Genomic DNA, 10,595 nt, shown 5'->3' with positions numbered 1-10,595 from the left:
TTGGACACAGGGCAGGGAACATCACACACCAGGGCCTTTTAGGGTGTGGAGGCTGGGGAAGGGATAGCATTAGGAGACATACATAATGTAGATGACAGGTTGATGGTTGCAGCAAACTACCATGGCACGTGTATACCTGTGTAACAAACCTGCATGTTCTGCACATGTACCCTAGAACTTAAAGTATAATAGAATAAAAAAAATGAAGTTAGGCATAAAATAATGGGTACTGTAGTTACACAGGATTCAAAATATCAAAATAAATCGAGTTGTATATGTGAGGATAGTGATTACCTTCGTGGGCTGTGACTTGAAGGGAGCTCATCTGGATCTGCTGGGGTGCTGGGAATGTTCTGGTTCTGTATGGGTTCTATTACAGGATTCCATTCAACTTTTTACAAAAAGAATCATTGATGTGAATGCTATGTGCACTTTTCTGAATGCACATATATGTCAATAAAAAATGTAAAAAACTACACATTCCTGATCATTAAGAACAGGAGCCCCAACCCCCTGGCCGTGGACTGGTACAGGTCCATGGCTTGTTAGGAACCGGGCCACACAACAGGTGAGTAGCAGGTGAGCATTAGTCAGAAAACTTTGCCCAAGAAAGACGCATTCCAGAGAGAAATATCATTAAAATTGGATATTCCAAGGGGCACGGGAGTTGGCCAGTTTTCTAGAAGAATACTGAAAGCATAGGGCAGCCCAGCCTTGACCTTGCAGGGACAGAGAGCTCCAGGAACTTTGATGTTATCACTCGTCACTTACTGAGAACATGGACAGAAGGTGCTTCAGGTCCGTGAGGGTCAGAGATGCAGAGGTCCACAGAGCTACCCCAACCCTAGGAGAACTTTGTATTTCAAAAGCAGGTGTTCCATCATGGTAAGGAGGTAATATCCCCTCAGGCAGCGATCAGAGCCCAGATGGCCTTCTATCACCACAGCGGCTATGATGGGGAAGGCTGTAATGGGGAAGTACAGAAGATTCTTGACCTGGGTCTTCAGTCCAAGATCAAATATTTCAAATGGAGAAGAGGGGACAGCCCAGGCAGGAAAAAAACGTGCAATGTTAAAGACACGTTACTATTAATCATATTCAGAGTTATCAAGTATTTCAGGATTAAGGAACGAGGACTGAATGAGATAGACTGAGACACGGTTTTTTAAATTTTATTTTTTACTTTTAGGAAGTCTTTTTGCAAACCATACAAGATATAATAGAGATCTCATCAAAGATGACACCCTAGAGATGGAGAGGAGAAAACAAAACTTAAGTCCCATAAAGAAGGCAGAAACACGTTTTTGGTTGATCAAGATGAGTTTGGGCCAAATATAAGGAGGGAATCACAAAGCCATCTGGGGCAGGAATGTTGATGATGAAGTGACTTCCCTGCTAAAGCTCGCTTGCTGGGATCCAGATGCCTCTGCAGAGAGAAAGGTGGTTCAGAGTTCATGGGGAAAATAGGCAGGGTTTGTGGCTGAGAAGTGGTGCCAATGGGGAGAATGGCAGTGTCCAGAGAAAGCCATCAATAGTCAGTGGATCCTTGTGATCCAATATTTAGTGGACAGAGGGTTAGAGGGGCTGTGTTTCTTCCTCCGTCATTGAAACCAGGACTGAAGAAGGGCCGCAGAGGTCCTGTAAAGGCACATTCAGAGAAGGAGTAGATGAGGGAGCCATGGTCAGTGATGTTGTAGAAGGAGACCATGCCGGCCTCATAGTCCAGGAAAATCCCAATTTGGCATGGAGGCACCTGAAGGTGGAGGGGGGTCTGGGGGTAGGTGCCAGCCTCATATTTTTGTTTGTTCCACAACCAAATTGTCCAGAAGCCACTCTTGGAACTAAGCAAAAAGTGCCCCTTCCTGCGCACAGAGTCTCTGCAGACACCCAGGTCCCAGGCCTCCTTTCCTGTCACATCTACCTCCCAGTAATGTTTTCCAGAGTGGAAGTGCTGGGCACCCAGGACCATAGGATAACTATCAAATCTCTCTTCATTTCCAGGTATGCTCTGCTGGGTGTCTCCAAGCCTCACTTGTCTCCGATCTTCTGAAAGTATGAGCCATGGATTGGCTGTGTCTGGATCCAGAGTGATGTGGACTGCAGAGAGAGGACCATAGTCATGTCTTGCATGGGGGGAGTCACTAACTCTGTGCCTGTGGTGGGGGGATTTTGGGCAAGCATGAGGGGTCAACCTCCCTGTGTGAGGAAATGACCATCAGCCAGTTCTTGCCTTGGTCCTGACCTTTGAAGAAACCATCTTCCTTACCTCCATCTCTGCTCCCCCTGCTCTGACCTTCCATCTCTCCTCCAAGTTGCCATCCAGGCTCCCTGACCCTGGGATCTACTCTGCACCCCCATTATCCCCCGCAAAATTCCTAGAGCTTGCCTCACCTGCACATGTCCTCAGCATCTTCTTCAGCCCTGGCACATGGCACACACTCCTGAGTTCTGGAGAGGCAATATCCAGGCCCTTCAGGTTCCAGGACTCACTCCTGGGGGAAAGAGAGTTTGAGACTCCTGTCTCTTACTCCTATCCCAAACCCTAACACTATAACCTCCATTGTGGAGGACTCTGATAATTTAATTCAACTCAAATTTACAAACACTTCTGGTGTTCAAGTCTTCAGGGGTGGGTGTGAGAGGCAAACAATGCAGGATTTAGTTTCTACCCAGGAGTTCCTGGTTATAGGCTGCAGCATGTGGACAGTCTGTCTCTCCTCTCTAAGCCTGAGGTCACCTGGCAAATGCATTCAATTTCATTTTATAGGCAATCCATCTGAGACAGGCTGAATCACTTCTGCAAGGAACCTCAAGGAGTCTTGCCCACACTGTGGGTCTGACTCATGGCTCTTTTTGGGAGGTAACTTGTTAGATTCCACTGAGAAAAGGAGTTCCAGCTGGCCATGCTCCAGTAGTCTGAATTCTGGAAAGACACAGAACTTCCCAGGATTTCCCTGTTTGGCAGGGCTTTACTGTGTGAAGATGTTACGATCCAACTACTGTGGGCAATCACCAACTAAGATGTCCACTTATTAGCTTTCTGAGACCAGAAAATATTTTATAGACAATGAAGTCTTTGAGAATAGGAAGCCAGATGGGGAAAACTTCAGTGCATGTATTTCTAATTCAATAACCTTTGTCATAGGCATATATGCTTTCTGCTGGCCCCTCTTCTAAAAAAGAAAACTCCTCCTTACCTTTCCAGGACAATTATCACCTCCTGAGGAGAAAAGAGACACAGAGTAAGTTCTGGATTGCTGGATTGCCACTGAGACATTAGCCCTGTGGGTGATGTGATCCATCTGTGGTCCCTGGGGAACTGTTCCTTTCCTTCCTCTGGTCCAAAGCCCCAAAGATGATTCTGACCAGCTTGAAGCAGAAAGGATGTGTGGATGCTTGTGAGGTAACCAGAAGCCCAGCATGGATGTGACCTACAGCTGGGGAAGGATTATCAGTTTGAGGACTCTGACTCAAAGACCAGATTTTTTTCCCCCAGGGGAGAAAGAAAGGAGGGCAGAGAGGGCACATAGCCCAGCTTGGCTTAAGCCCAATCACAGGCAGAGAATGGCCAAGTTCAGGTGTCTAGAAACTGCTCTGTTCCATTTGTGGGCTAGCATTGCTTGGGAAGGAAAGGTTGGTTAGTTAAAGTTCCCTTGGGTACTTAATGTTGCCCCTTCCTGTATGTGAAACCAAATCACTGAAAATATTTTTGTTATAGGGATTGGGAGCCATTACATGGGAGCTAGCAGGATCCTAGACTCAGTTAAAAGTATGTTAGAAAGCCTGGTTCATGGCCAGGCATGGTGGCTCACACCTGTAATCCCAGCACTTTGGGAGGCTGAGGTGGGAGTCTGAGGTTGGGAGTTCAAGACCAGCCTGACCAACATGGAGAAACCCCATCTCTACTAGGGATGCAAAATTAGCCAGGTGTGGTGATGTAAGGCTGAGGCAGGAGAATCGCTTGAACCCGGGAGGTGGAGGTTGCAGTGAGGCAAGACCGCGCCATTGTACTCCAGCCCGGGCAACAAGAGTGAAACTCCATCTCAAAATAAATAAATAAATAAATAATAAATAAATAAATAAATAAATAAGAAAGCCTGGTTTGGGCAGAAGAGAGCCTGTCAAGTCAACCCAATACAATTAGGTTTTCTGCACACACCAGAAAGCAATGGCTCATGACCACGCTGAGTCACAGTGAACAGGGGTGAAGAAAGAACTGTAGAATGTTAGAACAGAAGGGACTTGTGAGACGATCTAGTCCATCATTTCGTACAGTGAGGCAAACATATCATTGGTGGATGCAAGATGATTCTAAGTGCAACATACATTGATTTTTAAAAAGGTCCTATACTTATTTTCATCTTTACTTTGTGCCTTGAATGCAAACCATTCGTGGGTTTGAATTCTACTTTATTTAAGAACATTCCAGGGACCAGGTGTCCATTTATTCGAATGGCAGTTCCAGATAGCTCTGGTCTTTTTCAGTTATTCCCGGAATAGTAGAAGGGAACCCCTCCCTGTCTCACCTGCAGCAGTTCCAGTGCTGAGCCCTGGCGCCTTCTCTCTAGCTCTGAGATGAGCTCCTGCAGGGCCTGGCTCTGTTGGGCCAGTTCGGCCTCTTTCTCCCCTAGGATTCTCAGCTGCTCCCTCTCATCCTTCTCCAGCTCCTGCAGCTGCCTCTGTTCTTCTTCAACCAGGAAGTTTTTTTGCTGCACAAACTCTGCGTGAATCCTACATTTCTGTGTCTCCACCGTTTTCTTTAGTGTCAAGGGAAAGAGAGAGGTGGTTTTTATGAAAAGCTCCCAAACTTTGGGAATGGAGGTATTGGTACCTATTCCTATTCCCCAAAGACTCCACTCTGGTGTTGTCTGGGAAAACACACGCACACACACACAAGCATGTGCACACACACACACACACAATTTTGCTTGGGAGGTAGGTGAAGTTTCCGGGACAGTGAGGGGAATGGACTTGGTGAGGGCACATTGTAGCTGGCCTACAACCACAGCTACATGGATATACGGCATTGGGGACTTTTTCCAACCTCTCTTCCAAACCCAGTCACCACTCAAATGTGCCCCTGTGTCTTCCTGTCTCAGTGAGTTACTGAGAAAAAAAACACCTGTTCCCACCTCCAACAACCTCACAAAGCCAGGCTGACACCACCACCTCCAAGTCCTGGGAAAGGGGGCTTGGGGACATTCTTTGCTTTTCATCTCCTGTTAGTAACTGGAAGGTCACTCGATGACATGAGGGTCTGTTTTGTCACCACAACCCAACTCACACCCTACCTCAATCCCAAATGTTTCTTTTCTGGGATCTACTGGGGATGGGCTCCTTCCTCTCCCCTCTCATCCCCAACATGCTCCACGTCTCCTTGGAAATGATCAGTGCAGAACAAACATGGATTCTTCATTATATTTGGGACCAGAGATCTGGTCATGGTCAAGTAACCACCTGGTCAGATGGTTTCCTTAAGTCTATTTCTCACAGCCTTGTCATTTCCTGAAAGGCTTAGCTAGCAGTTGGGTTTCTCCTAGGATATTTGTCTCAGACATCCAGGTGCTGATGCCGTCACACCTCTGAGACTAGACTCAGAGGAGCTCAAAACTTTAGGGTATAGCTAGATCCTCTCAGCACCTTCTTCCAGGATTCTTGATCTTCAGGCCTGATGGGGAGCTCCCCTTTGAACCTGCATCATTTTTATTCCCATCTATCTGTAAACCTAGAGAGCAGGTGCTTTCTGGAGAGTGAGACGGACCAACTCTATCACAGCTCAGACAGGCACAGCTACAGTTAAGGCTGTGAGTTGAGGACCCTGGACCCTGCCCAACCTTCTAGCCTAAGATCCCCTTCAGGATGTCATTCTTGCCTTCCAGTCTGCTCTCTTCATTGCAATTTCCACTTCCAACTTCTCAGCCAACTCCTGCTTTCTTCTCAGTTCCCCTAATGCCACCTGGAGCTTCTCCTGCAGAGAAAGACAGCATATTAGTCCCCATGCAAACCAAGTAATAGGGTGGGGTAATCCTTGCAGCATTTTCTCATGCATATCGCCTACGCCTGGAGAATGAGGTTGGGTTTAGCTTATAATTCTCCTTCTACATTAGACATGGAGAGAGGTAAACTCCTCCTTTCTCTAACCCCTCCAATCCAGAGGTGGTCCTCTCCCATTCCCTGCTCTGAAAGCAAAGCACTCACCAGGGCCCATCTTCTTTCCTCCTGTTTGTGTCTCTAAGGCCTCACCTGGTACTCCTGTGCAGCCTCCTCAAGAGGGACCATGGTGTGGTCACGGTGTTTCCGAGATTGGGCACACACCCAGCAAAGGGCCTTCCCATCTTTCTCACAGAACAGGTGAAGTCTCTCTCCATGCACTGCACACTGTTCCTCCTGTGCACCCTCTCTGGCTTCCTGGCTGATTTCTCTAAGGTTGTCCACCATGTTGGCTAGTTGTCGATTGGGGCGGAGATTCCTGAGCAGAAAGTGCTGCCGGCACACAGGACAGACGCTGCCCCCATCTTTCCCAACCTGAGAGATGCATTCCTGGCAGAAGCTGTGGCCACACTCGATGCTCACAGGCTCCACGAAGGGGTCCAGGCAGATAGGGCACGTGACCTCCTCCCACATCATTGTCAAGCGTGCTGCTGAAGCCATTGTCAAGCGTACTGTTAAGCCCTTTAGTAGGGCTGGCTGGGAGGAAAAAGAAAGGGAAAAGAAAATATGAGAAAGTCTGTGTAAGAAAAACAAAAAGTCAACATAATCCCTATCAAAATACCAATGACATTCTTCACAAAAATAGGAAAAAAAATCCTAAAATTTATATGGAATTACAAAAGACTCAGAATAGCCAAAGCTATCCTGAGCAAAAAGAACAAAACTGGAGGAATCACATCATCTGATGTCAAATTATACTGTAGAGCTAAAGTAACCCAAACAGCATGGTACTGGCATAAAAACAGACACATAGACCAGTAGAATAAAGAACCCAGAACAAATCCGTACATCCACAGTGAGCTCATTTTCAACAAAGGTACCAAGAACATACAATGAGGAAAGGACAGTCTCTTCAAAAAATGCTGCTGGGAAAACTGGATATCCACGTGCAGAAGAATGAAACTACACCCCTATATCTCACCATATACAGAAATCAAATCAAAATGGATTAAAGACTTAAATCTAAGGGCTCAAACTATTAAACTATTACAAGAAAACATTGGGAAAACTCTCCAGGACATTGGACTGGGCAAAGATTTCTTTCAAATACCCCACAAGCACAGGCAGCCAAAGCAAACTTGGACAAATGGGATCACATCATGTTGAAAAGGCGCTGCACAGCAAAGGAAACAATCCACAAAGTGAAGAGACAACCCACAGAATTGGAGTAAAAATTTGCAAACTATCCATCTGACAAAAGGTGAATAACCAGAATATATAAGGAACTCAAACCACTCTATAGGAAAAAAAATAATAATCTGATTCAAAAATGGACAAAAGATCTGAATAGACATTTCTCAAAAGAAGACACACAAATGACAAACAGGCATATGAACAGTTGTTCAACATCATTATCGGAAAAATGCAAATCAAAACTACAATGAGATATAATCTCATCTCAGTTAAAATGCCTTTTATCCAAAAGACAGGCTATAACAAATGCTGGGGAGGGTGTGGAGAAAAGGGTACACTCACGCGCTATTGGTAGGAAGGTAAATTAGTACAATCACTACAGGGAACAGTTTGGAGGTTCTTCAAAAAACTGAAAATAGGGCTACCATATGATCCAGCAATCCCACTGCTAGTATATACCCCAAAGAAAGGAAATCAGTATATCAAAGAGATATCTACATTCCCACGTTTACGGCAGCATGTTTCACAATAGCCAAGATTTGGAAGCAATCTAAGTGTCCATCAACAGATAAATGGATAAAGAAAATGTGGTACATATGCACAATGGAGTACTATTCAGTCATAAAATATAATGAGATCCTGTCATTCACAACAACATGAATGGAACTGGAGGTCATTATGTTAAGTGAAATAAGCTAGGCACCAAAAGACAAACATTGTATGTTCTCACTCATTTGTAGAAGCTAAAAATTAAAACAATTGAACTCATGGAGTTAGATAAAATAGAAAGATGGTTACCAGAGGCTGGGAAGAGTAGCAGGGAGGGTGTGTGTGTGTTGGGGAAGGTGGGATGGTTAATGAGTACAAAAGTGGAGTGAATTAGATCTAGTATTTGATAGCACGATAGAGTGACTATAGTCAATAATTTAATTGTACACTGAAAACTAAGAGTATAATTGCATAGTTTGTATCACAGATGATCAATGCTTGAGGTGATGGATGCCCTATTTACCCGGATGTGATTATGACACATAGTATACCTGTATCAAAATATTCCATATACCCCATAAATATACCTACTATGTGCCCACAAAAGTTAAAAATAAACTAAAAAAAGAAGAAAAACAAAATGACACAAAGGAAAATAAAAAAGAAAAATAAAAATAATGAGTCAGGCACGGCGGCTCATACCTGCAACCCCAGCACTTTGGGAGGCTGAGGTGGGTGGATCACCTTAGGTCAGGAGTTCAGTTCAAGACCAGCCTGACCAATATGGTAAAACTCCGTCTCTACGAAAGATACAAAAATTAGCTGGGAGTGGTGGTGGGCGCTTGTAATCCCAGCTACTCAGGAGGCTGAGGCAGCAGAATTGCTTAAACCTGGGAGGCAGAGGTTACAGTGAGCCGAGATTCTGCCATTGCACTCCAGCCTGGGCAACAGAGTGAGACTTCCTCTCAATAAATAAATAAATAAATAAATAAAAGGCATAAAATTAATGGCAAAACAATTAATGTCAAAAACAGTAATTACTTTTACACCGATCAAATAGTTTGTTGAGTAAGTTTATTCTTGTTCTGAATAACAAGAACTCCTCCATTGTTGGTCCATTGATCCAGTGAGACAGAAGGAGACACTAAGTCCCTAAAAGAGGGAGTGAAAATTGGCAAGAACCTCATAAAGCTGTTGACAGTTCTACTCTCATCATGTCCATTCCTGCTTAAACCCTCAGTGCTCATTCATCTCCTGTCTGGTACCAACAGGCCTCCATGCTGCTGAGAAATTATAGCTACTTTTTACCATGTACCTTCCATGTGCCAGACATACTTCATGCTTTGAATATATCTTCATTAATACTTCCTATAACGGCAGATGTCAGGTGTATATAGGTATGTAGGTGTATACGTATATACACAAGCATGTGTATATGTATGTATACACACAGAGCAACAGGAACTGTGGCCAGCACTCCCTGGGCTCTTTTCTCAGCTGCTCCAAACTTAGTTTAGTTCCTGACAACACTTATTCTAGGGCAAAGAATAATTTTGAATACATTTCTGGTTGAACATCCTAAACAGCCTTCCCCTCTCACCTCTGGAGGACTTTTGGACCTGGGAATCTCCAGAATTGCAGACCTCCCCGACATGAGCTCCCTACCCGTCCTGGCTAGGCTGTAGTCCTGGCTCTCCCAGCCGCACCCAGCCTTCATCCCAGGTCACGTGCCAGCATCGGGGCAGCCGGGCCCCTTCCCCTTCTGGGTAACTCGGCAGTCACGTCCACAACCCAGCCTCCTCCCAGGAAGGGGGCAGCCGGGTCCCTTCCCCTTCTGGGTAACTCGGCAGTCATGTCCACACCCCAGCCTCCTCCCAGGTAGGGGGCCAGCGCCGGAAGCACAGCTGGTCTTGGGTTGAGGGATCCCTGGTGCGAGAAGGGGCAAATGGGACCGGCTCAAGGATGGAGACTGATTGAAGGGGCTGGGCAACCCTGGGGCAGGGGAGAGAGGTCCCCTAGGAGGGCAGGGGTCCCTTGATCTAGTGGGGTTCACTCACCTTTACAGGGGACTCAACGCTGGTAGCCAGCTCCCTATTTCACTTTCAGTTTCCGCTCAGAGGCAAGTCTGAGAGGAAAGGGGAGGGAGGAGGAGGAGAGTGGGAGGAGTGAGGGAGGAGCAGTGGGAGGAGCAGAGCCTTGAAAGCCTTGTGTGGAGAAATGCTGATGAGAAGCAAGAGAGGTGGGAGGAGAGAAGGTAGAGAGGTGAGAGGAGAGAAGTCAGAGTTGGACTGGGGGAGGCTTCAGAGGCTCTGGACGCCCAGGGGGCTTCTCTGAGACTGGTAAGGAGTGGAAACTCAGTAGCCCGTGGTCCTGGGTGCGCGCTCCCTCCCATGTCTTCATTATCCGGTTTGGTAAAATATCTACATGACGGGGGAGTCCGGGCTACTTTCTTTGACACTGGTCATCACCCCACACCTAGATGCTATGTGCATGTCTGGAAGCTGCTTTTAAGGAAGTTTCTGATGCAGAGGAGTGGCCGGTGCTCTTCCTCGCGTGCCACCATCTGCTTACTTCCAGAAGCTAATTATTTTCATGTGACTGATGTGACTAATATTTTTTTAACACTTGCAGGTGAGTGATTTATTTCACATGACCCCAAGGTAAGTGTCCCACCAGTGAGTGGTGAGAAGGGAATTGACATTTGACAATCAACTGTGTTCTTGTCACTGAGCTAGGGACATTCTCAGGTTATATTATTTTTA

General features: G+C 45.9%; 1 protein-coding gene across 2 annotated transcripts; it reads right to left on the bottom strand.

Annotated features, from left to right (window-relative positions):
• Positions 1 to 1,156: 1,156 nt before the first annotated feature.
• TRIM21 (tripartite motif containing 21) lies at positions 1,157 to 9,937 on the bottom strand. Of its 2 annotated transcripts, none has more exons than XM_005578941.4 (7): positions 9,891 to 9,937; positions 6,244 to 6,687; positions 5,873 to 5,968; positions 4,527 to 4,757; positions 3,198 to 3,220; positions 2,392 to 2,492; positions 1,157 to 2,097 (listed from the first exon to the last, which is right to left on the bottom strand). In XM_005578941.4, the coding sequence occupies exons 2-7, from the start codon at positions 6,649 to 6,651 to the stop codon at positions 1,529 to 1,531; spliced, it is 1,428 nt and encodes a 475-aa protein (XP_005578998.1). In that variant the 5' UTR covers positions 6,652 to 6,687; positions 9,891 to 9,937; the 3' UTR covers positions 1,157 to 1,528. The 2 variants fall into 2 exon arrangements, with proteins under 2 accessions (XP_005578998.1, XP_045227316.1); XM_045371381.2 differs by having other exon boundaries at positions 6,244 to 6,683.
• Between the last annotated feature and the right edge of the window lie 658 nt (positions 9,938 to 10,595).

The sequence above is a fragment of the Macaca fascicularis genome, chromosome 14, assembly GCF_037993035.2.
Source record: "Macaca fascicularis isolate 582-1 chromosome 14, T2T-MFA8v1.1".
NCBI lineage: Eukaryota > Metazoa > Chordata > Mammalia > Primates > Cercopithecidae > Macaca > Macaca fascicularis.
The sequence above is the reverse complement of the archived record's forward strand: the minus strand, read 5'-3'. Positions and strand labels throughout refer to the sequence as shown.

Bases quoted from the DNA above. Each gene is read 5' to 3' on its own strand.
- TRIM21 (XM_005578941.4), bottom strand. From the start codon at position 6,651: ATGGCTTCAGCAGCACGCTTGACAATGATGTGGGAGGAGGTCACGTGC. The intron at 3,221-4,526 runs GTGAGACAGGGA...TTTTCTCCTCAG, and splicing joins CAGCACTGGAACTGCTGCAG to GAGGTGATAATTGTCCTGGA. The intron at 2,098-2,391 runs GTGAGGCAAGCT...CTCTCTCTGCAG, and splicing joins GATGCTGAGGACATGTGCAG to TCCACATCACTCTGGATCCA.